The sequence below is a fragment of the Felis catus genome, chromosome E1 (assembly GCF_018350175.1).
Source record: "Felis catus isolate Fca126 chromosome E1, F.catus_Fca126_mat1.0, whole genome shotgun sequence".
Classification (NCBI taxonomy): domain Eukaryota; kingdom Metazoa; phylum Chordata; class Mammalia; order Carnivora; family Felidae; genus Felis; species Felis catus.
Window position 1 is genome coordinate 2873370 of NC_058381.1, and position 26541 is coordinate 2899910.

Below are 26541 nucleotides of genomic sequence, written 5' to 3' on the forward strand. Positions count from 1 at the left end.
TCCTGCCTTCATGCATTCGGGAGATGTTTCTGGAGCACACAGGGTTCCAGACACCCTTCTAGGCACTGCGGATGCACAGAACAAGTGAAATACTCACAGAGCTTCCTGAAGCCGGAAGAGAAGGAAACAATCATTCGTCTGTTTGGACAGGAAGCGCTCTGGGGAAAATCTGGGGCGGTAAGAGAGGTGGGATTGGGGGCTAGTGTCCCATAGAATCGCAGGCGCAGGAGGCATGAGGACTGGGTGGGCCGGGGCCCCAGGACAGAGCTGAGTGTAGGGAGGTGCGGGGGACCGCAGTTAGATGATGGGAGAGAGTGGGAGAGTGAGGGGAGGGTCACACTCCCATCCACCCTGCCTAGACCTGCCTTCTAGCCTTCCGCCCTTAGAGACAGCTGGGGCCAACCAGGAAGCACCTTCTCGGATGCCCTCTGGGGAGTCACCCTTCCTCACTGTTGAGGGAAGTTCACACAGCGCCCCGGGGCCAAGTTAGGGCCACAGCGGGCTGGGATTCTGAGATGGAGAGAAGATTCCAGTAGGTTCTGGATTGGGTGAGGGTGCGATTCAGGCTGAGCCTAGAGACAGGGATGTGGTTGGGGTTAGGGAGTGAAATGACCTTCTTAAGACCCAAATGTGCTCAAGTCACCCGCACCCCGTCCCACCCCAGCTCAAGCCTGGCAGTGGCCCCCTCTGACCTTCCGGGTAATGACGGGTAATGACGTAGCTCCCACGGCCTGTCTTATAGACTTCATTCCCCCAAGTTCCCCTGTGCTCTCTTCTGCCTGGACAACGTGCCTCCGGCGCCGCCACCAACAGATGCTAACGGAGCCCCTACTGTGTGCCCAGAGGCACTACGTCAGGCCCTAGGCGCGTTCTGTAAACAAAGCAAATTGCTGCCCTTCCCCCTGGAGCTTACGTTCTAGTTCTAGCGGAGGAAACGGATAATACTGTTGTGTACGGATGAAGCAAACACAATATTATGTTCAATGGTGATAAGCGTTGAAGAGAAAAAACAAAGCAGGGAAGGAAATTATAAAGTATGAGGGAGCAGGGGCGCCTGGGTGGCTCAGGTCACGATCTCACGGTTTGTGGGTTCGGGCTCCGCGTCGGGCTCTGTGCAGACAGCTCAGAGCCTGGAGCCTGCTTCGGATTCTGTGTCTCCCTCTTGCTCTCTGCCTCTCCCCTGCTCGCCCGCGCTCTCTCTCTCTCTCTCTCAAAAATAATGAAATAAACATTTAAAAAATTAAAAAATGTATATATATTTTAAAAAATGGATAAGAGGCAAACTTTAGATACAGAGGGGCCAGGGAGGCACTCTTTGACAAGGGGACTTTTGAGTAAAGACATGAAGGGAGGAGAGGGAGAGAGCAGGGGAGGGGCAGAGAGAGATGGAGAATCCCAAGCAGGCTCCATGCTGTCAACACAGAGCCTGCTGTGGGGCTCAGACTCAACAAACCATGAGATCATGACCTGAGCTGAAACCAGGAGTCAGATGCTTCACCCGCGGAGCCACCCAGGTGCCCCAAAAACATGATTCTTAATGGTTGGATGGGCTGGTGATGAGGACAAGGTCAGGGCTGGGAAGTGCATCAGTGGTGGGACTGGAATCAGGGGTAGGACTCAGAGAGGAAAGCTGGATTGGGGTTAGCGTGAGGCCTGAGGCGGGGAGGGGGGGGTTGGCATGGTGACGGCGGGGACAGGAATGGGGTACGGGGATGGGGGCAGGACTGGGAGAAGGCTGAGGGTAGTCATGCCTGTGCTGGATGACTGGCAGGGCTGTCTCATCCGCCTGGGCACAGTGCTGCCCTTGGGCCAAGGACAGGAGCTGTCAGGCAGGTCAGGCCTGCCCTCCTGGGCTCTGCTCAGCCACCCAGATGACTCTTGGGGGATGCTAGGAGACTGATGGTGAAAATTTGCATCTCAAGATGCAACTTCCTCGCGAGCTCTCCCAGCCCCCTACTTTGAAGCCACGCCCCTTTCCTCGAGACTGTGCCCCAGGGGGCTGCTTATCTGGGTGAGGAGCAGGGCGGGGGCGGCATGGGAATCGAGACTCAGGGGTTTCCGGAGCGGCCTTTCCAGGCCCCTCTGGGACAGAGTCCAGGGCAGTAGGGGTGAGAGGCCCCGCCTTGACCTTCTATTCCAGTGGTAAAGACAGAGGAGGGGCGGGGCCGGGAGCTGACCCTGGGTGTCACCACAAACGGTGGGGATCTGCCTCCATCCGCGAAAGCTGCCTCCTCAAATCGGAACCCATCCTCCACAGATCTCCACCCCCCCCCCCGCCAATCCCTTTGTCCCCCCCCCCCCCAAAAAAAAAACGCCGGAGCGGCGGCTCTGGGTTTGATCAGGGCAAGAGTCTCGAGTGGGAATTAGATCCCCAGGGGGGAAACAGACGGAGAGGAGGGTGGTGGGGATGGGAGCGTGGCCGCGGACACGGATGGGACAGGCACGAGAATGTGGCTGGGCCAAAACGTGGCACCGAGTAGATGCTCACGGGGCTGAAGAACTGGTTCTCCTGGGCCAGGGGTGGACCAGAGAGCAGGGGAGGCACCTGGGAAGGATGCGAGCTCGCTGGCTTGGCTCACTCACAATGGCCACCCACACAGGAAGCTGAGTCCCTTGCTGCTGGGGGGCCCTCCACTGCTTGCCCCACCCCAGCCCTGCAAGGCAGGGAGCAAACCCTGGGGCCCCACCCCCTCCCAGGACACAGAAGAAAAAAAAGGCAAATGGGGCCACTCTCATGCTTAAAACTCACCAGAGCATAAAACGGTATTGCCCTTAGGTCAAATCCAAGAGTTTACTATGGACTTGGGGACGGGGCGTGACCATCTGGTGCCCACCCCCGGGTCACCTTATTGCAGCCACTTTGACTTTCTCTCCGGTCCTCAAACACATGCCCCGAAGGGGTCTGGCGCCTGCCCATCCTGGTCTGTAACACCTTCTCCCCCAGACCCATCCTCCCCCACCATGTCGCCCCCCCCCCAAGGTTGGGCTAACACACCACAGCGGGCAGGGGCGGGGCGGGGAGTCATCTCCATCTCCGCCCCGCCCCCTGAAACCCTCTGGAAGGATTGTGTGCTGCTTCCTGGAGATCCCGAACAGTGTCTAGGGACACAGGAGCCGTGAGGCAAGCAGATCCTGGAATGTCAACCCTGGAAGGGACTTTCCAGGTCTTCTTGTCCCTCCCGTTTATCTGAGACATTTGGGCCACTGAGGTTGAGGCACTGGCTCAAGGCCAACTGGGAAGAGAGGCTGGTGTGCGTCCCACAACACCAGTCTCCTTCCAGACCAAAATAGGGGTTCAGCAGGCAGGCTGGAGAAGCCCCTATCTGATAGGCTCCAGCCTCTCTCCTGCAGCCTGTCCCCCGAGTTTCCCAGAGCCTGAGCAGAATCCTATGTGCCGCCGGGTTTGTCTCCCCAATAAATTTTCCTCCAAGCTGGCTTTCTGGGAAACCAGATTCCAGTGATCCGCCTCTGTCCCTCCCTCTCCGGCTTGGGGGCATTTTTAGCACGGCATGCCTTCCAATGCTAACTTGGTGCCCGCCAAGGATTGTCTGGCTTTCTGGAGGGACAGGCTGCCTGAGTGGTTTTTTTTTTTTTAAGTTTATTTATTTATTTTAAGAGAAACAGAGGCAGCGTGAGCAGGGGAGGAGCAGAGAGAGGTGGGGGGGGGGTGGAGAGAGAGCCCCACCGCTCTGTCAGCGCACAGCCCGCGGTGGGGCTCGAACTCACAAGCCGTGAGATCGTGACCTGAGCCGAAAGCAAGAGCCTGCGTGTGGTCTCACACCATGGCAGGCTTCCTGTGGTCCGAAGTCAAAGCCCAGGTTTAAGGGGCCTGATCGTCCAGCCTCTGCCACAGTCCCAGCCACAAAGGGCTGCCTCGGGGTAGTTCTTAGTCCTCCGACCTTGTTTGAAGGTGAACAAAATCTGGGGATTTGGGCTAAATTCTTCGGTTGGAACCCGCCAGCGAGATATCCCCGAACACACCTCCTCATGCACGATGGCACATGGGGACCCTCTTCTCTGAGGATCACGGGCACAGGAAGGGAAAACCCGACCCCCTTCCTGCCCCCAACCCTCGTCCCCTCTCACCCACCACGTTCACGAAGGGAGAAGGAGTTTGGTTGAACAGGGGAAGATTCCTCGGGCCCGACAAGGAAAAGGACGGGCAGTGTTTTTCTCTGGGTCTGTGGGACAGCGGCTGCTCTGGGTCGGAGACAGTGGAGGAATGAGGCTGGGAGAAGAGGCTGGTGTGCTTTCCTCCCCCGGGGGCCCCGGGATGGCAGTTCAGGAGATGCGTTCGGTCCTGAGCTTCTCACGGAGCTGCGTCTGTACAGCAAGCTCTTTCTGGCGGCCAAGGCCAAGGCGGCCACTCGGCGGGGGAACGAACACGGGCGTTGGTCTGCAGTGGGGCCTGGGAGACTCAGCGGCCTAGCAAAGCCCTCGCCCAGGCGACTCTCCCGATGGGTCCCCAGTTACTGTGACAGTAAAGCCGTGGGATGGATTCCCCTACCACCGGCACTATAGGGTTGGAGGAACAGTTACCCTGTCCGAAGACACTGGGACTCTGGCCACAGAGAGGCTGTGACCAGGGTTTGGTCAGACACAGAATTTGCCTCTAGAGGCACAGGGGGTAAGGGGGCTGGATCTGAAGTCAAGGGACACGGGGTACAGGGAAGGCGTCGGGGGCCGTGGAGAGAGAAGATATGGATGACTGACCTGAGGGAGATCCCTAATTTTTTTAAGTTTATTTATTTACTTTGAGAGAGAGAGCAGGGGAGGGACAGAGAGACAGGGAGAGACAGAGAATCCGAAGCAGGCTCCGGGCTCCGAGCTGTCCGCACAGAGCCCGACGCGGGGCTCGAACCCACGAACGGGGAGATCATGCCCTGAACCGAAACCAAGAATCGGACGCTTAACCGCGCCCCAACACAGATCTAATTTTAGGAGCTTCAGGGCTGGACGGGAGAACACCAGCCTTCCCAGATGACCACCTATGTCGGGATGGGTTTGATTATGCTGCAGTGACAGTCAATCCCGAAATCTCCGCGGCGGGACCCAGTGCAAAGTTCTCTCCTGCTCCGCTCCGCGTCCAGCCCTGGCCCGCAGGAGCCTCCGTCCTGCTCCCGCCGAGACCGGAGCTGGCGGGATCGGCGTCTAGAACAGCAGAGGCAGAGAGGCACCAGCCTTGCAGGGGCAGGGCAAGGACTAAATGGTCCGGGCCAGAGGTGAGCCGCCTCCCTGCGGAGCTCATCGTGACCCCACCCACCCGCAGAGGGCTGGAGACCCAGTCTTCCCTGTGTCCAGACGGGTGACCGCTCCCAGGGGCACACCCAGCAGCTGGCTTCCTAGGCTTTGCAAAATACCGACTTTTTTCCTATCAGCCCTTTGAATGGAAATTCCTTCACCTCCGGATGGGTGACACTCTCTGGGAGGTGACAGCAGGAACGTGGGGCCTGGCTAGGGGCTGACTTGAGCCGGGAGGCTCCCTGTCTCCAGAACAGATGACCCAGGGACTCACCGCAGCCCCTTCCTCCTCCAATCCCCTGCTACCCCAGCCGCACGCACACACGCACGCACATGCATGTGCCAAAAACAACAATGAAATGGGAACCAAATCTGTTGGGTTTTATTGAATTCACTGGGCTCAAGGACAGAAAAAAAAGGAAGGAGGGTAGGATTGTGGGGTGAGGACAAGAGCTGGGGAGGGACCCCCCCCCCCCCACACACACACACATATCTAGGCCAGGGAGCTAGCCCGGAGAAGAGCTAGAGGTTAGGTCTAATTCTTTTTTTTTTTTTTTTTAATGTTTATTTATTTTGAGAAGGAGAGAGAGAGAGGGAGGGGCAGAGAGAGAGGGAGAGAGAGAATCCCAAGCAGGCTCCGTGCTGTCAGCACAGAGCCCAATGCGAGGCTTGAACTCACGAACCATATCATGACTGGAGCCAAAATCAAGAGTCTGAAGCTTAACTGATTGAACCACCCAGGCGCCCCAAGTTGGGTCTAATTCTAACCCTCCCCTTAAAGATGCTCCATCAAAGGGGACCACATGGCAGACTCAGGACACATACCCTTTCTTGCCCAGTTTCCAGGCTTTTCCAGAGAGGGAAGTTAGATTGGTGGGCCCTAGGTCCGGAGGAGAGTGGAAACAAAGAGCCAAGGTAAGAGGGGGAGTTTGGGGAGGGGGCAGGACTGGAAAGAGAGCTCAGTGTCCCTGTGGGGTTCCTGGTGGGAGGAGGTAGGTTTTCACAGGAGAGGGAAGTCAGAGGCTGTCCCAAGTAGAGCAAAGGGTGACGGGGTTCCCCCTCGTGAAGGGCCTATTGTGCGTTTGACGTTAGCCAGCGGCTTCTGGCCCTGGACGCCCTCCTCACGTCCTCATGCCTGAGCCTTTCTTGTAGGGAGGAAAGGAGGAGGGGTTAAATGGAGACGCTGTTCTCGATGACGGGAGGGTCCAGGTAGGCATAGGGCAGCACCAGGCCTTGGTTCCGCTCCCGGATCTCCTGCGAAATCTGGGCCAGGCGGTTCTGGAAGGCCGCGATGCTCCGCCGAGGGGCCTCCTCGGTGAAGTGCTGATCCGGATAGGTGCCCAGGGGCCGCTGGGAGAAAATCGGGTGGCGGTCAGGATGATGTTCAGGATGGGACGAAGAATGGAGGGTTTGCCAATATATAGTTAAGGTGGCTTCTAAGGGCATGACCCAGCCCTGGCTACTGCAAAGCAAACCCGCAGACCACTCCTCCAGACAACCTGCTTGGAGCAGCCTCCCCCACCCCCACCCCCAACACCCCCACAACACCTGTAACACCCAGGGAGTGTGGGACCTAGGAGTGCTGGGAGCCTAAGGTTAGCGCTCCCTCTGCTGGTAACCCTCTGCCTGTCACTCGGAGACTGTTTCTGCACCTGCAAGGGGGGGATGGATTGTTCTAGAATATCTTTTTAAAGGTCCCTTCCAGGGGCGCCTGGGTGGCTCAGTCAGTTAAGCGTCTGACTTCGGCTCAGGTCATGATCTCACAGTCCGTGGGTTTGAGCCCTGCCTTGGGCTCGATGCTGGCAGCTCAGAGTGGGGAACCTGCTTCGGATTCTGTGTCTCCCTCTCTGTCTGCCCTTCCCCCACTCGCACTCTGTCTCTGTCTCTCTCAAAAATAAATACACATTAAAATTTTTTTTAAATAATAAAGGCTCCTTCCAACGCCTGGTCCACTGTTCTGTGAACTAAAAGAGCACAACCACATCCTTAACACAAATCAACATAACGTGTTAACATGTTATGAAATCCACATAAGCACGCTCCGGCAGCCAAGGCCAAGAATACACCTGTCGCCTCCCCGATTCAATTCAAAATGCAGCTCCTGAAGACACCCCCATTCTGAGGCACCTTGCCAGTCATTCCCACGCCATTGCCACACGCCGTCACGCTTTACAGGGTGGCCAACCACAATCGGGAAATATCGCGGTGAACTACAGCGAGCGCCAGCCTGTGGCAGCAGGGGATGGCCCCTGTCTCTGTGACCAGACCACACGGCTGGCTCACCTCCGCAGTTCCCGGGGGCGCCCGGCCTTCTAACCAGCGTGCGCCTCCCGTCCAATAGAACCTTCATACAACTTCAATACAACTATTGCCAATAATCCTGATGTTTACAAATCCTCGGTCTGGTTTGACTGCCCTGACGGGGACCTCCAACCGGGCCTCCCAGGACAGTGGTCACGGCGCATTTAACTTTGTCGTGCCTGACTTTCTAAGGAGATCTCTGCTGCCTCACCATAAATGCAGTGTTTTCTGAAATACACTTTTTTTTAATATTTATTTTGAGAGAGAGAGAGAGAGAGAGAGATCGAGTGCAAGCAGAGGGGTGGGGCAGAGAGACAGGGAGAGAGAGAGGATCCCAAGCAGGCTCCGAGCCATCAGCGCAGAGCCTGATGCGGGGCTCAGACTCACGAATCGTGAGATCATGACCTGAGCTGAAACCAAGAGTCGGACGCTTCACCGACTGAGCCACCCAGGCGCCCCTCCGAAAGACACTTTTTCTCAAAACTCAGCTTGGGAGTTTCACCTTACACTGAGTTTTTATCAGCAATGACTATTCACGCTTATCAAAGGCTTCTTTCATATATCCAGATGATTATACGGGGTGTTTCTTTACCGATGTAATAAATCACACCGTCAGATTGCATAAGGTTGAATCGGCCTTTCATTTCTAGAATAAACTAGACTTCCTCATGGTGTATGATTTGTTTTACTATTGAGTAGTGGCCTTCACCGGCTAATGATATATTTCCAAGATGGTTGCAGCTGAGTAGAGCAAGTTTATCATTTTATTTTCTTAATTACAGTTAACGTGTTGCAAGCACTTGATATGGAGTGTCAGGACGGCACAACAATCCTGTAAGACAGGCGCTCTTATCATTCCCACCTTACAGATGAAGAAATTGAGGCTTAGAGAGGCCCAATTACATACCCAGGGTCACATAGGTGGGAAGCGAGGATCTGAGGCTGGAACTTTCCCCTTGAGACCCACTTCCCTTCTTTTTTTTTTTAATTTTTTTTTTTAACATTTATTTATTTTTGAGACAGAGAGAGACAGACCATGAACGGGAGAGGGTCAGAGAGAGGGAGACACAGAATCGGAAACAGGCTCCAGGCTCTGAGCTGTCAGCCCAGAGCCCGACGCGGGGCTCGAACTCACGGACCGCGAGATCATGACCTGAGCCGAAGTCGGCCGCTTAACCAACTGAGCCCCCCAGGAGCCCCCCCCCACTTCCCTTCTTAAAGTCACCACCTCTGCCGGGTGCCGGCATCCAGCTTCCCAGCAAAAAGATTTGGGAAGCTTCCACTTTCTTTTCTGTACCTTCAAGCAGCTTGAACGATTTAGGGATTACTTGCTCCTTGAAAGTTTACCAGAATCTCCCTTTGAAAGGAGGGGGATCCGACCTTTTACACCTTCTCCATGTATGGTCATGGTTTTCACCTCTTCTGGCGTTCTCGTTATTGTTTTCCTAGAAAATCATCTCTTTCAAATGTGTCTGCATAAAACCGGAGGCAGTGCTTTCTTGGCATTGGTCCCATTTTCTTAACTGGTGCCTGGATGCCTTTCCATTCCTAATGCTGTACGTCTGTGTCCCCTCTTATTTCTCATGATTAGGATTGTCCCTGGTTTATCTTATTCGTCTCTTCAAAGAGTCCGTTTTATGTCTTATCTATCAGATGGACATCTAAGTTCTGGAACTATAGTGGAGCTGTCCAAAAAAGCAGAACACAGAGGGGCGCTTGGGTGGCCCGGTCAGTTGAGCGTCAGACTTCGGCTCAGGTCATGATCTCGCGGTTCATGGGTTCGAACCCCGCAGTGGGCTCTGTGCTCACAGCTCGGAGCCTGGAGCCCGCTTCGGGTTCTGCGTCTCCCTCTCTCTCTGCCCCTCCCCCACCTCTCTCTCTCAAAAATAAATAAACGTTTCAATTACCTGACACCCAGCTGGTGTCGGAGAATCATGTGATGTGGGAACACCCCCCCCACACACACACACACACATTTAGTGGCCAGAAGTACTGAGTGAGAGTACTGAGAATGGGAACAGAGTATTGTGTGAGTAGAACAAAACCCCCAGAGTTTTTCCTTTCTAACAACAAAAACGAATGTCTCCGAGTCCTTGGCAAATGGAACCAGGAAGGAGCAGGACCCAGGTACTCGTCCCTGGCGTCCCCAAGCTCTGATAGCACCTCTGCACCAAACGGAGCCAAGCACGAGAAATAAGACTATTCCCCAGACGTCAGAGGGCTTGTGAACAAGACCAGGGGGGCAGAGGCAGGGCCAGTGCCCCAACATGTGAACGAAAATGATGGTAACTGGTGATCAAAGGGCTGTTCCCCTGGCCAAGCCAGGTTCCTGCCTCCAAAGCTGCCCCTCCCAGCCATCCACACTGCCAGGAAGGCGCTCTTGCTGAAACACAAATTTAGCCATGTCACCCCTGGCTTAATGTTCTTCAGTGGCTTCCCCATCCTGCTCTGAATGAACGCTGTGCCCGCACCGAACCGTTTGCAGTCGGACCAACACCCCAACGGACTGACCTTCACTTCTTCTCACTTGGTTGTGCCCTTCCTCCTGCCTGGCAGCTAACCCTGCCCTTCCTTTGCCTGTCAAGCTCCTACCTGTCCTGCAGGTTTTAGCTTAGATGTCACTTCCTCCAAGAAGCCTTCCGGGGTTCGCCCACACTCGGTCAGGTTCCACAAGTCCCCATTCTCACCTCTATCGCGAGACTAAGCTCATGAGGATAGGGTTTGTATCTGCCCACCAACATCTGACACATAACAAATGCTCAAGAAGTACACGTTTGTGCATAAATGATTCTGACGACACTGTTGTGCCCTTGTCCGCTTCCCTGTGTGTCTCCTCAACTAGGCCACAGGATTCTTGAAGGCAGGGAAGTCTCACTCAGCTTCCTATGCCTGGTCCCCAGTGTCATGTTGACATGTGGGAGGTATCCAAAATAATGTGTGTTCAATGTTTGGATGAATGGATGAGGGGTTAATGGATGAATGGTTGATGGATGGATGGATGGATGGATGGATGGATGGATGGATGGATGGATGAATGGATGGTTGGCTGAGTGGATGGATGGATGGATGGATGGATGAGTGAGTGGGTGGATGGATGGATGAGTGAGTGGGTGGATGGATGGATGGATGGATGGGTGGATGGGTGGATGGATGGGTGGATGGATGGGTGGATGGATGAACAGATGGGTGGATGGATTGGTAAACTGGTGAATTCAATGGATGTTATGCCCTAGCCACTAAACTGGTATTTGCTTCAATGTATGTCTTTGGGGATCAACCATCACTTCCTAAAGAAACTGAGGAACCCAAGACAGCTCAGCAGTGGACATAAATGGCAGCACTCAGTCCCCAATCCCCCCTGGAAACCATTGCCACTGCCCAGGCCCTGTAAGCCCCCCACTTCTACCCCACCCCCACTCCACCCCATCCTCCATACACACCTGGTCCTTGGGCTCCTGGCTGACCAACCAGAAGAGGAGAAGGTTGTTACAGGTGACATTCACTTCTGGGAGGGTGTCTAGATAACTCTCCAGGGTGGCGGTCCCCTTGGTCTGGGGTGGGGGCTGCCTCATCGATGATGGGGTATTGGGCATCCAGGCCCCAAAGTCATGCTGTAGGGACCCCGCCCCAGTTGAGTCAGCTGGGCAGAGCAGGGAACCAGCTCCTTCATCATCCCAGTTCCCACAGTTGGGAAATGAGAGGATGGTGGAAAGGGAAGACAGGGAGGAGTATAGGGTAGAAAGTTCCAGAAGTGGGGTAGGAGGCTCACCCCTTGTCACTCCCCATCCAGTGTTCCACGACTGGGTAGAGTGAATCACCAAGGAAGGAGCAGGACCCAGAGAGGAGGTAACCCCAGCAAAGGGCCTTGGGCTGGCATGCCACCCAGAGTGACCTGATACTCCACCCGGCTGCGTCCCCGCCATGATGGAGCCCCATAAGTTCTACTTCTTACACAACACCAACTGGAGTCACCACCACAACTTTGGACCCACTCCACCCGCTCACCACCAGCCTCAGCCCCGATCGTAAACCCACCCCAACCCTGACACACCCACACTCTCAACCCCAACTCTGGCCTCACGTCCATCGTTGAGCCCAACCTTGCATAGCCCCGTTCCCGCCCCACCCAGGCCTGCCCCCTGTAGCCTCACCTGCCCACTGTTGACCGCGGCATGCTGGGCCGAGCAGTTGAAGATGATGGCAGTAAGGAACTTCACCAGCTCTCCCGGAGTGCACAGCCTTTGCGGGAAGCCTGGGTGCAGGAGGAAGGGGAGAGGGTGTAGAGGGAGGGCATGGGCTTCCCAGGGGCAGCTCAGGGCCCGGGCTCACCCCAAGGGGCGAGTGAGGACACGAGAGCTGAACATTTGGCCACTGTTGTCTTCTGACTAAGAGTAGGGTTGGGCTGAGGTTAGGGATGGTCATCACCAAGGCTTGCGGTCTCTAAAGGGGGTCAGGATAGGAGCTGGGTGCTGGGATCAGACCAGAAAACGCCCAGCCAGCACAGCTCACACTGGAGGAGCCAAGTTCAAGCTGACAGTCAAGGTGCCTCTGCTCCGTGACTGCCAAGGCACTTCTATCCACAGCCCCTCATAGCACTTAATGTTCAAATTCTCCCCAATTCACCAAGATTTGTCCAAGCACCCAGTAAGGGATCATCCACTGTGGGGCTTAGTGACAGAAACAGATGACCAGAGTGTCACTCAGAAGCTCGCAGTGATAGAAGCAGAGGTGGGGGGCGTGGGGGGCCCGGGCTTGGCTCTTTGGGGAAAGCGAAGGCAGGGAGAAAGAAGCACTGAAGCCAAGGCACTCAGGGGAGACTTCCCTGGGGCAAGAGAAGGGGCCCCCTTGAGTTGGAAGAGTGGATGAGCTTTGAACAGAAAAAAAGATGACAGAGGAGGGCATGATGAGACCTCTTCTCCCTGTACGTCACTGCTCACTGATCTCGCGCAAATCAATGGCTTTAACCACTTCCCACTGGCCGGTGACCTCCAAATTCACGCCTCCGGCTCCGCCTGGACCCCGAACTTGGCGTAGCCGTGGGCATAAATTGCTAGCCGCTACCAGACGCTCTGACTTGGGTGTCTACGAGGCCTCTCCAACAACATCCGCAAAACCTGACGCTTGACGCCCCTACCCCACAGACTCCCCAAGCCTGGCCCTCCCCCAGGGGTCTCATTCTGGTATCTTTATTTATTCTTTTTTTAACGTTTATTTATTTTTGAGAAAGAGAGAGAGAGGCCGAGCATGAACGGGGGAGGGGCAGAGAGAGAGGGAGACACAGAATTGGAAGCAGGCTCCAAGCCATCAGCCCAGAGCCCGATGCAGGGCTCGAACTCACGGACCACGAGATCGTGACCTGAGCTGAAGTCGGACGCTTAACCGACTGAGCCACCCTGGCGCCCCATCATTCTGGTATCTTTATACAGCTGCTTAGGCCGAAATCTGTCCACTCCTTCCTCTTTTTACCTCGGATCAGCAAATACTCCCAGAGGCCAATCTAGTCTTTTAGAACCGTAAATCTGATCATGTCGCCCCTTGCTAAAACCCGCTATGGGCCTCCCCTCCACTCACCTTACCACTGCCCTGCTTGATCTGGCCCTCACTCCTTCTCGGGCTTTATTTCCTTCCCTCCTGTTCTCTCTCTCACCTTCTCTACTCAGCCACGCAGGCCTTCCCGATATTCTGCAAACCTGCCGTCACGCATCTGCCTCAGGGCCTTTGCACTTGCTATACCTCTGCCTGTATAGTCTTAGGCCAGTTATCCACCGAACTATCTCCCTCACTTCCCTAGTCGAACATCACCTCCTCAGAGAGATCTTCCCTGACCACCTATCTGAAACCACCCCCTTCCTCAACACGCGTTTTCATGTTTCCGGGGGGCTCATAACCAACCACCGAACATATTTATTTATTATCAGAGTCTCCCCACTAGAATGTTAAGCTCCGTGAAGGCCAGGATTTCTGTCTGTCGTGCTCACCGCCAAACCCCAGCACCTAGAACAATACTTAATATGAAGAGCCCAGTAATTATCGGTTGAGTGTAGTGAATGCCTGAGAAGGTAAGAAGGCAGGGTGGGAAGGAATGTGCCAGGCCAGGCGGTTTCTGGGCACAATTTCAGAGGATTACCAGGGCGGTGGCCCCTCAGGCCTGGCGGGCAAGCAGCAAGGGGCTGAGAAAGGTGAGGCCTGCAAAGAGACAGCTGCTATAATGCAGGGACTGGGTGGTGACAGCACGAATTGATGGGGACAGTAAGAATTGGACACCCAACTGGGTTTAGGGAGACAGGAAGACAGAGAGGACATGAGCCAAAGATGACTTCAAGGCTTACAGTCAGGAGAGAGAGAGAGGCTGGTACAGCCGAACAGGCGAGGCTTGGGGGAAGGACTGGGCACCTGATGGGGGGCATGTGGGAATTTTCTGAAGGTTCTCTTGGTGGTGGATATTCTAACCTGGAGGGCTGAGATTAAACGGCAAGGAGGTCAGACGAGCTGTGGGAAGTTTTCTGTAGCTCCTAGTGTTTATTTGTTCCCCTTGAAATATGGAAGCAAAAGTCACACTGACCGAAGCTGATTGATCAGTGCGTCTTGCCTTAAACCAGGAATCTGGGATTAGCTCGCACTGTCGGAAGAGGTGTTTGTCAAGCTGAAGAATGCTCTGATGTATTAAGTCAAAGACAGGTTTAATAATGTAAGATAGGAGAGGGGCGCCTGGGTGGCTCAGTCGGTCAGGCCTCCGACTCTTGATTTCAGCTCAGGTTAGGATCTCACGGTTTGTGAGTTTGAGCCCCGTGTTGGGCTCTGTGCTGAGAGCGTGGAACCTGCTTTGGATTCTTGTTGTCCCTCTCTTTCTCCCTCTCTCTCTGCCCCCCTCCCAGCTTGTGCTCTCTCTCTCTCGAAATAAATAAACATTAAAACATAGTAATAATAATAGGGGTGCCTGGGTGGCTCAGTCGGTTAAGCATCCGACTTCGGCTCAGGTCATGATCTCACAGTTCATGAGTTTGAGCCCCGCATCGGGCTCTGTGCTGACAGCTCAGAGCCTGGAGCCTGCTTCTGGTTCTGTGTCTCCCTCTCTCTCTGCCTCTCCCCTGCTCGCACCCTATCTGTCTGTCTGTCTGTCTCTCTCTCTCTCAAAAATAAAATAAACATCAAAAAATTTTAAAATAATAATAAAGTAAGATAGGGATAATAATAAAGTAAGATAGGGGAGTCAACCACCAGTACTTAGATTCCCCCCATCCCAGGTCTCAAATAGGAAACAGCCCCAAATAGGAAAAACAAAACAAAAACTGCCTTTGGGGGAGGAGCATTCAGGACCAGGCCAGCCCAGGATGAACAGTGGGCTTGCAAAGCAGGGGATGGGTCATCCTTGAAATATCCCAAAGAGACCTTGTCACCACCTTAACCCAGAAATCACTCGGCATCACTAACAGTGAGACAACCTTACCCTACTTGCCTCCCCGTGTGACGCAACGCGGGGAACATAGCATCACTTGAGAAATATTCTTGCCCCAACATTTAACCTTTAGATGTTACTTCCCATCGACAGAACACACAGCGAGTAGAGTAGCAAGCTGAATGACCTCGCGAGGAAGCCACTGGATTAACTCGGAAGGCGACACATTCTGCAGAACAGCTAGTCCCGCGTTTTCAATCCAGCCACGGCAGATGTCACGTGATTTAAAGTGGGGCGTCCGGGGGGCTCAGGGGGTTGAGCGCCCGACTTCAACTCAGGTCATGATCTCATAGTCCATGGGTTCGAGCCCCACGTCAGGCTCTGTGCTGACAGCTCAGAGCCAGGAGCCTGCTTCGGATTCTGTCTCCCTCTCTCTCTGCCCCTCTCCCGCTCACACTCTCTCTCTCTCTCTCTCAAAAATAAATAAACATTAAAAAAAATAAAATTTGTTGTTTAAAGAGGAGGGGAAAAGCCTCAGGAAAAAAAGCATAGGCTGTACTTCAAAGGCTGGTCCATAAGTAAGAACTAAGTAACAGGTGAGGCCAGGGAGGGCACCGAGTCCTTGGGAGCTTGTGGTTGGGGGATGGAGAGGAGGTACCTGAGCTTTCCCGGCCCAAGAAGGCCTGAGCAAAAATCTCGCCGACCCAGGCCTGCAGCTCCGTGTCCCGCTGCACAGATGCGTCGCTAGGATAATAGTAGCCCACGATTTCTGAGACAAAGCTGCAGAAAAGACATGCAAATGCTACGGGCCTGACCTTGGGCTCAAGGCTGGCCAGAAATCCAAGGCCCAGTGCCCTGAGGCTGGGGAGAGCCAGACAGCCAGCACCCACTGGGAGCCTACCAGGGTCCAGCGGGGACCCCCAGATCCAGATGGAACCCAAGGGCCCAAGTTTGGGCACTCCCGAGTCATGGGTACTCGGGGCCTCCCTTCCACACAGGCGTCTGGGGGGACAGTGCACTGACGAGAGAGCCTGGGGTCCCAGCCTACACTTCACCTGCCCTGATTCCTCTGGACACCCTGCCCTTTCCTTTCTCCCCCGCATTCATACACAGCCCAGGCTCTCCCCAGGCCACAGCTACCTGTCGTTTCACTGAGGACCCCAACCCCAACTCTCACCCTTGGGGTGCTCCGTGCTGGGGCCTGAAACACAGCCACCACCTCCAGCCCCAAGCGCCCCAGCCCGCATGAGTACAGGCGTCCACCCTGTCCCTGAGCCAGGAGGCCCTGGTGAGGCCAGACTGGCTGCAAGGTCCCAGGCCCGCACCCCGCACCTCTGAATGGCCGCCCAGATCTTCAGGCCGTCGTCTCGGTAATGGTAGTTGGGGATGGTCAGGACGCCGCGGGCCCGCAGGCTGTCCGGAAGGCAGAAATCGGTGTAGGTGAAGTGGGCCAGACCTGTGCTTATGAGGTAGAGGAGGCCTTGCCTCCCGCCGGACGTCACCTGACAACACAAGACAGCTGGGCTTGGGGACGGCCCAGACCCCACCCCAGTGCCTGGGGGCAAGAGGAGGCTAGTGACTCAGCAGGGGGGAATTATTCAGTTAACCAAGGAGCCCTTGGTCCCCCATCGAGGGGCCTGCGCGGGCTGCGGAGGTGGCGGGCCTCCTACGTGCATGGGAGGTAATCCTCAGGTATTTGGTAACTAACGCCGGGGAAGCGGGGACGAGAGGGCCAGCTCGGCGCAGGGTCAGCGGAGGATGTGGTCAAAGGGGAGCCGGCCACCCCCACCTCCAGAAACTAAGAAGCCAGGGGCCTGCAGGTGCGGAGCCCGTGGGTGGGACAGAGGGGGCGGGGACAGGGTTTGCGGGCGGGGCAAATAGGGGCCGGGGCGTGGCTTGTGGGAAGGGTCTGGCAGGGACCGTGGAATGGGATTGGAGGTCGTAGAGGCTTATGGGCGGGGCAAGTAGGGAACCAATGGGGGGAGGCAGGCGGGGCTTGTGGGAAGGGTCTGGCAGGGACCGTGGAATGGGATTGCAGGCCGTAGAGGCTTGTGGGCGGGGCAAAGCGCCCCCGGGGCGGGGCTTCAGAGACCGGGCGGAAGGGGGCCGGAGGGCTCACGTGGTCCACCAGGCCGTCGGGGTTGAGCAGCGTGGCTCGAGCGATGGTGTTCACCTGCAGCGTGTAGCGAGTGTGGGGAAGCAGGAGCTGCGAGCGGGATGAGGGCGCAGGAGCCGAAGGTCAGGGGAGCCGGCCGAGCTGGCCCGCCTCCTCTAGCCCGGGCCGGGGGTCTCACCGACCTTGTAGACAGGATGGCACAGCGGCAGCTGGCGCAGTGTGGCCATGGAGAAGGCCTCGCACAGCAAATGCGTGCACAAAAAGTGCGTGTTGTGCTCGTGCACCAGGAACTCCGAGTTGCGCACCCACGTCTTGGCCAGCAGCCAGTCCCAGTAGGAGTCAGTGGGCAGAAAGATGGGGCTTTGGGGCCCGGGGTTCTGGCTGAGCTGCGTCCAAGAATAATAAGGGGGTTGAGGCTCCAGGCTGCCGGCGTGCCGCCTGAGCCCGCCCCCGAAGCCCGCCCCAGGTCTCACCTGGATGGCCAAGGGCACCAGCGCCCCCTGCGGGTTGAGCCACAGCAGGCAGAGCGGGGCGGCCACGTACTGCTGGCGGCCGTTGAGGCAGTGGACGGGGGCCTCCTCCAGGATCCAGTAGTCCGCTAGGAAGACATTCCCCCTCTGGGGAAGGCGCACAGAGGCTCACAAGTGGCCCCCGACCCGCGCTCCACTGCCTTCTCTGTTCTCCGCCCACTCCCACCCCGATTCGGGCCTCAGTAATACTTGGCGCTTGCGCTCACGTCCAGAGTTAGATACCCAACCCTTCCCAGCATGTCCGGAATGAGGTCCAGCTGAGTCCCGCGTTGCACAACCTCCCACCTGTGTAAGCTGGCATCCTCTCCCCACGCCCCTGCCTGGTCCCTCCTGCTCTCTCCACTCAGTGACCCTGTCAGTGTATCCAACAACAGCAAGATAAACACACACAGAATTGACTGCGACGTTTCCAGCCTCCTGGAGGATGCCCGAGGGCTTGGCTGCCGCAGAGAGACTGGCCCATCATTTTCTCCCAGACCCTCAGAGCTCCTACTGCCCCGTGATTGCTCCTCCTGTGTCTCCTTGCGCTGCCTCCCCCCTGTCCTAACATAGCTTTCTTTGGACCTCAGCTCTGGGGATCTTGGAAGCCCCAGAACACGGGCAGGGCCTTCTCCTCCAGGCTGTCCTGCTCGCTCAAACCACTTCACCAGGCCCCATCTCAGGCTTCCAGGCATGGCTGAGCGCCTTCTGGCCCCCACCTCCGTTTGCACCAATTCGAAGCCGGCGCTGCCCAGCGGATGAGGCCTGCAGACTGGAGGTGGCCCCAGCCTTCCGGCCCTTACCGTCCACGCCCATCCTGTATCCATGACGACAAATCACCCACCTCTAGTTCTGTCTGCAGGCAGGTGTCCGGACCCAGCGAGGGGGCCACCATGTCATGGGTGACAGGCAGCTTGCTGGGCAGGCTGGAGAGGCAGTGGAGCATGACGGGATTGACACCATTCAAATACTGGTACCCAAAGAACGGGTCCTCACACCAGTGCTCGGTGACATACTCTAGGGGGCAAGAGAGGGGACCGCTGGGTCTGGAAGCCACATCCCTAGATCCTCCCCGTGCCCAGTCCTTTGCTCCCTTGGTTTAGGCTCCCCTCCCAGCAGCCCTGCGAGGCAGGTGAAATTAATCAATTTCACACAGGACGCTGAGAGTCAAAGAGACGGAGTGACTTGGCCCAGCCGAGTGGTGGTGCAGAGACCCGAATCCCAGCCTGGCCCCAGTGACAGAACTCGCGATGGTCGCAGTAGGGGAAGAGAGGCCAGTGCCCCTGGTCAGGATTAGGACTCCCTAAATGACCCTTGACCCTCTCCCAGGCAGGTGGAGTGTCTCTCTGTCCTCACTCCCCTATTCCTGTCCCCTCCCAGGGAAAGGGGAGACGGCGTGAGCTCCTAAGGGGCCTCTGTGATGGTTGCCACTCACGAAACCAGGAGCCCCACGCCCTGGGACCCCACAGTCTCCCTGGGACGGCTGGAGGAGGGCCCCTTCCCAGAATGGGACTGAGGGTTCTGAGCACGGGGTAGGGGCGGGGGACAGACATCTGCCCGGCTCTGCACACCTGAAGTGATGGTCTTGTGACACCAGAAGATATTCCGGATGTCATCCAGCTTCTTCCAGGAGCCCTTGCGGTCCAGCAGTCCTCGAAGCTTCATGCCCAAGGACCTGGGGGGGGGGGGGAGGAGAAGCGAGGTGGGGCCTGGGGCTGCCAGGGGCACTGTGCCCCCAGCCTAGAGTCCTGGAGGGACCAGACAAGGTCAATTCCCGGAGCAGAGGAGCCTAACAGTGTGAGCGCGAGAGAAGTCTAGTGGCCAGTTGGGGCTTCGTCGGGGTGACTCCACATGGATACGCACAGGGGTGCACGGGGCTACGTGTTGCAGACGAGTTGTCTTCATTGGCGTTTTGGCTTTTCTCCAAGTTTCCATCTTGTCGCAGACCTTCACTGACCCCTGACTGCCTACAGGACAAAGCCCCAGCTGCTAGGGCTGGCTCGGAAGCCTGCCACCCGCCGGTCCCTCCCCACCACGGCCTTCTCGCGAAACTTAACCGGAGGTATGCTTTCTACACCAGACTGGTAAACGAGGGGTTGGCAGCCTGGGGGGCCGTGCACTTTTCACTTTGTGGGCACCTGCACTGCTTGAATTTTTTACAGCAAGCATGTGTTATTTTATAATCAGGAAAAAAATGCTTGGGGCGCCTGGGTGGTTCCGTCAGTGGACATATCGGTTCATTTTAATCACTCACTAACAGAGTCAAGGCCAACGGGAGGGAATGCGACACCCAACAGGTGGGTTTGCCGTGCGCGGTGGGGAAGGCGGCTGTGTGAGTCTGCTCAGATGCCATGAAGGATGCGGGCAAAGGCGCATCTGTGACGTCCCCAGGGACAACTTCCTGAGTATCTGCTGAGCTGCCCGCCCCTCAGGCCACAGCATTTGCTGAGCACCTGCCCAGGAAGGCCCGGAAGAGGGGAGGAAGCAGGCGAGAGCTCGGTGTTAAAGCAGAGAGTGAGGAGGCAATGAAGGAGAAAGAAAAGGTCTTCCTTTTCCGAGGGCCTGGCGCACCCCTCCTCCAGAGCGTCCTGCCACGGCCCCGCACTGGAGCCCGGACACAGCCCCTCGTCTCCATGAATCCCCCACAGCTGTCAAACACCAGCTCCCTCCGCCCACGGCCGTCTCTGAGTCCCACGCAGGCTGTCCTAGATCTCCGGGGCCTTCCCTCGCCTCGTCTAGACCCACACGTCCATCCGGGGACCAGCTCAGGTGACTCTCGTCCAGCAACCCTGCCACATCCTTGCCCTGAGGCCTGAGCCACCTGCAGCTGTCTCCAGACGTTCCTGAGCTCACTCTCACCTCACCTCTGCTCCCCTCCCACTAGTCCTGCTCCCAGAGAATCGGTCAGCACAGGAGCCCCGAGGATGAGGATCCAGCCTCTTGCCCTGGACTCCTCTGGACCTTCTACTGCACAGATGTCCAGCCGAACCTGTCCGTCCTCCCTCCAGGCCAGCCTGGCTTTGCCCAGAACCGCCCCCCCAACTCCCTGCTCAGCTCTACTCTCTGTGGCCCAAAGCCAGCTTCAGTCCCACTCGCCTTCTCAGGAGGCACCTGCCAGCCCCTACTCAGCCCTGCCGCCTCTGGCCCGGAGTGTCCACTCTACCCCCTCCACCACATCACACTCAGAGCCTCAAGCTGACTTGAGCTGCCAATGGCCCCTCCGATCCCTAATGAACTGTGCCACATGTCCCCCGGGGGACACTGAGCCCCTCGTGGCCGTAGAGCACACCCTAATACTACTACTCGGTCACATCCACCGAGACTGTTTCGTACCGGGTGTTCTCCTGATTACTCTCCCCCCAACCTGTGAGGTAGGTATGCGTATTCCTGTCATCTGACAGATGAGGAAAGTGTTAAGAGGCTAAGTGAAGATCAAGGTTACACAGCTAGAAAGTGTTGGTTCCGGGGTCTGAACATGACATGGTCTGACTTCACTTCCTTGAAACTTCAGGACCTGGCCTCCCTGCCCCACTCAACATGGTCCCACCAACAGGGCCTGGGACTGAGCTCTGCACTGAGGAGGTGCTCAGTTAATTTCCTAGATTTGAGGAATGGAGAAAGGGGTGATGACAAAGGAAAAACAGGAAGTGATGGGGAGAAAGAGAATGGGGGGGGGAACACGGGGACAGAGAGGGGGACATGGGAACAGAGAGGAGGAGATGGGGACAGAGAGGGGGACATGGGAACAGAGAGGGGACATGAGGACAGAGGGGGACATGGGAACAGAGAGGGGACATGGGAACAGAGAGGGGACATGGGGACAGAGAGGGGGATATAGGGACAGAGAGGGGACATGGGGACAGAAAGGGGGAGACAGGCACAGAGAGGGAGACATGGGAACAGAGAGGGGACATGGGGACAGAGAGGAGGAGACGGGACAGAGAGTGGGACATGGGGACAGAAATGGGGGAGATGGGGACAGAGGGGGACATGGGGACAGAGAGGGGGCATGGGGACAGAAAGGGGGAGACAGGCACAGAGAGGGAGACATGGGAACAGAGAGGGGACATGGGGACAGAGAGGAGGAGACGGGACAGAGAGTGGGACATGGGGACAGAAATGGGGGAGATGGGGACAGAGGGGGACATGGGGACAGAGAGGGGGCATGGGGACAGAGAGGGAACATGGGGACAGAGAGGGGACATGAGGACAGAGACAGGGACAGGGAGGGGGACATAGTGACAGAGAGGGGGACATGAGGACAGAGAGGGGGACATGAGGCAGAGAGGGGGACATGGGGCAGAGAGGGAGGAGATGGGACAGAGACAGGGACACAGGGACAGGGAGGGGGACATGGCGACAGAGAGGGGGACACAAAGACAGGGGCACATGGGGGCAGATGGGGCAGAGACAGAGACACAGGGACAGGGAGGGGGACATGGGGACAGAGGGAGGAGATGAGGATAGAAAGGGGGACACAGGGACAGAGAGGGGACATAGGGACACAGATAGGGACACAGGGACAGAGAGGGGACATAGGGACACAGATAGGGACACAGGGACAGAGAGGGGGACATGGGGACAGAGGGTAGAATGAGGACAGAGAGGGGGAGATGAGGCTAGGGAGGAGACATGGGGACAGAGATGTGCAGAGGGGGACACGGACAGGAGGACACGGGAAGAGCGGAGGCAGAAGGCAGACTGAGCAGGAGTGCAGGGAGGGCAGTGGCCTCACGCAGGGATGGCGTTGAAAAGCAGGGAGACCGTCTTGGTGGCCGAGTAGCGAATATTGGGGTCCATGTGCAGCAGGGACGGGAAGTCAATTTTCATGGGGAAGCCAGGCAGGTACTGATTCCCGCTGCTGGGGGGGGGGGCGGGCAGAAAGACAGACACCAGTCAGACGGACCTGCAGCCCACGCCCCTTAATTCCCTCCCTCTGTCCTTGCCTTGCTCTGGACCCCTGCCCAGCCCCCTCCGCTCTGACCTGAAGCCACCTCCCCGCCAGACCCTTGGGGTCACCTCTGCCCCTTCTGTCCTGACTCCTGGATTAAACCCTAGTTGTCTTCTCTCCTGGCTGCCCGGGCCCCATCGTCCCAACCTTCAGGTCACGCCCTCCACCTTCCTCCCAAGCCTGGGCTCCCCTGTCACCTGTCCCCTTGGTCTGTGCAAGGTGCCGTCTTGGTCAGGGCAAATTTCTTGTCTGTTTCCATCTCCTTGAAGTTGCTGACGTCTATGATGCCAGGGAAGCCAGGGGCATAGACCTTCCAGCTTCCAAGGGAAAGAAAGAGGTCAGAGGTCCGACTGAGAATAAACATAACCATCTTTAGATTTTAAAGACGTGACTTTAAATTAAAACTCCCAGAAACCACCCACTTTCTGGGTAGGTGACAAAGAATTGGAATTTCCTCCCTGAAGTCACTGGGCTGCGGGTCAGAGAGGCGTTTGGGGACAACGTGAATGTCCAGACTGGTTTGGAGCTGGGTTTGCATTCAGATGGAGATCGTGGCCGCTTTGGGGTGGGGGAGAAGGGGGGCAGGAGGCTGAAGCTGGGCTGAGCCCGGTCAATACCAGGGTCGTGTCTGACATCTGGGTGACATCCAGGGTATCTGTGGGTTGAGTGTGGATTCGCTGAGAATTGTTGCTACTGGTGTGAGTCAACCTCAGACTGATGTGAGGTTCAGATGAAGGTCCTGATTGGATCTGAGGTCAGAGTGAGTAGTAGCCTGATTAAGGCTGAGAGGGGACAGTAAAGATGGGGGAAAGAAGTCGAATTAGGCAGGCTCACCGGTAGCATTCCTGTCGACTCTGGAGTTCCCGTCTCCTGTGATCCAGAAGGAGGGGCAGGGAGTCCTGACAAATGGTTGTGGCTGTGGGGAAGGAAAATCCCTCGTCCTATGAGCCTCTTTTCAAACAACACCTCCTCCAGCGAAGCTTGCCTGAACCCCCTAACCCTTGAACCCAGTCCCTCTCAGCAACATGGATACCCCACGTTCTTGTGTGTTCATCAGCAGAAGGGACTCAGGACAACCTCACCCCGAAATGGTAACAATCAACCTAATCGCCTGTATGTTTATCTCTTTCCCAAGAGTCTTTGGGGGCAGAAATTACCTTGTAGTCGTGTTTTGTGCTCCCAGCATCTAGCGTGTGCCCCCACGCCGTGCATGTGACATGCACTTGACAAATGACTGATAAACGGATATATTTGGGGAACCGATGGGCAGATGGATGTATTATGACGATAGATGGGCATTTAGACGTCTATGAAGAACCCACTAGGGGGCGGAGGGGGGTAAGTAAAGACCCCTCGCTTTATCTTGACCTGGAACATCACCTCTCATCTCTAACACGTTCACACCCGGACCAGCCCTGGTCTTGCCTCTCAGTGATCTCAGACAGCTCAGGAGATCTGGGGGTCCAGAACCTGAAGGAGCTCGAGCTGGGCATCCTTGGAAGCCCTCCCCCCCGAAAGGCAAGAAAGAATCCTAACAGCACCCACAGAGACTTCGTCCACGCCAGAAAAGCCAGTAGTAGTTGCCAGGGCCTTTCCAGCTCATTATTCAGGCCTTCCACACCTGTTGACTCAGTTGACTGTGGTCTGACCCCACGGTGGGCGCCAGAGGGATTCACTCTGGGGAAGCACAGAGGGACTCTGTGTGTGTGTGTGTGTGTGTGTGTGTGTGTGTGTGTGTGTGTGTGTCTAGGAGAAGTATGAGTGTGGAGACTGTGTGTGAATATTACCCAGAAATTCAGGGTTCTAAAGGCTCACTTTTTTCAGAAAGCATTTACTGGGGAGTTCTGAGTTCTAGGTACCCTAACCCCACCCCTGTTCCCTACGGCCTGGGCTTCTGGGCTTTGTGAGACCCCACCCGTCATTCCATTTTTTTTTTTTTAAATGTTTATTTACTTTGGAGAGAGAGACAGAGCAGGATCAGGGCAGGGACAGAGAGAGAGGCAGACGCAGAATCCGAAGCAGGCTCCAAGCTCCGAGCTGTCGGCACAGAGCCCGACGTGGGGCTTGAACCCACAAACCGTGGGGTCTGAGCTACCCAGGAGCCCCATGCCCACCCCTAATCCCAACAGACAGCGGCCAGCCCCTGCCTCTGGCCCACCTGTTCCTGGTCGCAGCTCTACGGTGCAATAGCCCTCAATCCACTGATAGCAGGGGAACTGGGTGCAGGTGCCATCGGGGGCCGTGACACAAATGAAGCTGCAGTACCAAGAATCCTTGGGGAAGAAAGCATAGCGTTCCTTGTACAGACGCAGCAGCAAGAGCTCCCCCAGCTCGGCTGGGCAGCGCACCTTGTATTTCTGCACCTGCGGGGGGGGGGGGGGACCAAAAAGCAAGCAGGTGAGAGGCCAGGAACCGTGGGGGGGGGGCATCCTTCCACCTTCCAAGGGGCATCTACGCCCCCACCTGTCCTGACATATAATTAAGCCACGCAGTGCCTTTGTACGAGTTGGGAAAAGGCACCCCCTTTGTCCAAGCAGTGGCAGCCACAGAGACACCGGGTGCGGGCAGAGAGGGTTCTGGATCTCACCAGCCTCCTTGGCTTCCCCACCCTCATGTAGGCCACCAGCAAAAATCCTGGGGTCCTGGTGGAGGCAGGCAGATCCCCTCCGGAGAAGAGGAAACCCGGACTCAGAGAGGGCAAGCCACTTGCCCAAAGCCCACCTTCAGTTATGGGAGGAGCCAGGGAGCAGGTGAAATTCTCCTGACCCTCCCCCCAGCCCAGGGCCCCTTCTTCACAGCCCGGCCTGAGCAGGGTTTATCACACCCCAGGAAAGACAGGATGGTGAGGAGGTCAGAGTCGGAGTCCGGAGTCCCCCCCAAGGCTGGACGAATGACCTGGGGGAATGACCCCTCCCCTCCTTCAGGGTCCCCTGCTGGCCGCGACCCTCAGAGGTCGCCCCTCCCTCCCCTCCCCTCTGTACTCACCGATCCAGTGGCGAAGTCCCTGCCCAAGCGATCCAGCCGCTGCTTGGGGCTCTCCCCGCAAGTGCCCAGCAGGGTGACAGAGATGTTGTCCAGGGTCCCCGCCATCAGGTAGGGACCGGTGGTCACACACACGCTGTACACGGCCATGGTGGGAAGGAGGGAGGGAGGGATGTCCCCGGCAACGATGACTCCAGCAAGCAGCGCCTCGGAGGAGGGGAGCGGCGGGCGGGGCTGGGCTGAGCTGAGCTGTTGCGCTGCAGGGCCGCGGAGTCTGGGGGCAGGGGCAGGTGCACCTGGAAGGAAAGGCCCAGGGTTCTCTCCGTGGGGTGCTCTCGGGCTCGCTCTCCTCCCCGGAGCTCCCGGTCTCCGTCCTTGCTCACCGCGGGCTCTCTCTCCTCCCCTTATACTTGTTTGCTGACCTCTGGCACAGCCGGTCTCTCTGGCTGGCAGGACCGGGCTCACCCTGATGAATATCAAGAGCCAGAGTCCCACTGGGAAGGGAGGGACCAGACGCCAACGGGGAGACGAGGAGCAGGTGACACCTGTGTGGTTGGGACACTGTCCCGCCGACTGATACCCTGGGGCCCCGGCCCGCCCACTCCCCAACTTGCCCCGAGACCCTCTCCTCCTCTCTCAGCCGGGACTGGGCCCAGGGCACCCGCATTGCCTACTTGTGAATCATCCACGTGAATCACTGTGCACAGGTGAGCCGTACTCGGCATCAGCCACACATGACTGTCGACTCACGCAGGTGAGTCGCCCCGAGTGCCCACCGCACCGGAGTCAGCCGAGCACAACTTTCCTGTCGCTTCCCCTGCGCGCCGCGGTCCCTACGCCCGGCCCTCTGCGTCGCCGGTTCGCCGCACGTCCGATCTCGGTCCCTCCCTTGGAATGGGGCGGATCAGGGGGCCAAAGCGGACTCCGGGCTCACGGCGTCGGGAGGTCCCCTGTGGCATCCGTTCCGCTCCGGGCCCGCCCGGGGCAGTCAGGGCGGCGGCATCTGGGTCACCCCGCCTGCTGGGAGAGCGATCCGCCTGGGAGG

The 26541-nt window shown here is 57.1% G+C and overlaps 1 protein-coding gene across 6 annotated transcripts; it reads right to left on the reverse strand.

Moving 5' to 3' along the window:
- Positions 1 to 97: 97 nt before the first annotated feature.
- Positions 98 to 26488, reverse strand: ALOXE3 (arachidonate lipoxygenase 3). Of its 6 annotated transcripts, none has more exons than XM_019817110.3 (16): positions 26171 to 26488; positions 25500 to 25792; positions 24673 to 24877; positions 23349 to 23430; positions 22712 to 22831; positions 22299 to 22424; positions 19135 to 19238; positions 18408 to 18580; positions 17528 to 17671; positions 17237 to 17440; positions 17058 to 17144; positions 16271 to 16440; positions 15597 to 15718; positions 11694 to 11794; positions 10983 to 11153; positions 5602 to 6591 (listed from the first exon to the last, which is right to left on the reverse strand). In XM_019817110.3, exons 2-16 carry the CDS (start codon positions 25644 to 25646, stop codon positions 6412 to 6414), a joined length of 2136 nt encoding a protein of 711 aa, XP_019672669.1. In that variant the 5' UTR covers positions 25647 to 25792; positions 26171 to 26488; the 3' UTR covers positions 5602 to 6411. The 6 variants fall into 6 exon arrangements, with proteins under 6 accessions (XP_044900655.1, XP_019672669.1, XP_003996239.1 ...); XM_003996190.6 differs by lacking the exon at positions 26171 to 26488 and adding an exon at positions 25880 to 25985; XM_019817111.2 differs by lacking the exon at positions 26171 to 26488 and adding an exon at positions 25919 to 25934.
- Positions 26489 to 26541: the final 53 nt, after the last annotated feature.

Bases quoted from the DNA above. Each gene is read 5' to 3' on its own strand.
- ALOXE3 (XM_019817110.3), bottom strand. From the start codon at position 25,646: ATGGCCGTGTACAGCGTGTGTGTGACCACCGGTCCCTACCTGATGGCG. The intron at 18,581-19,134 runs GTGTGCAGAGCC...CTTGCCCCCTAG, and splicing joins TCACAAGACCATCACTTCAG to AGTATGTCACCGAGCACTGG. The intron at 11,795-15,596 runs GTACCTCCTCTC...TCCTGCACCCAG, and splicing joins CTTGGGCCGGGAAAGCTCAG to GCTTCCCGCAAAGGCTGTGC.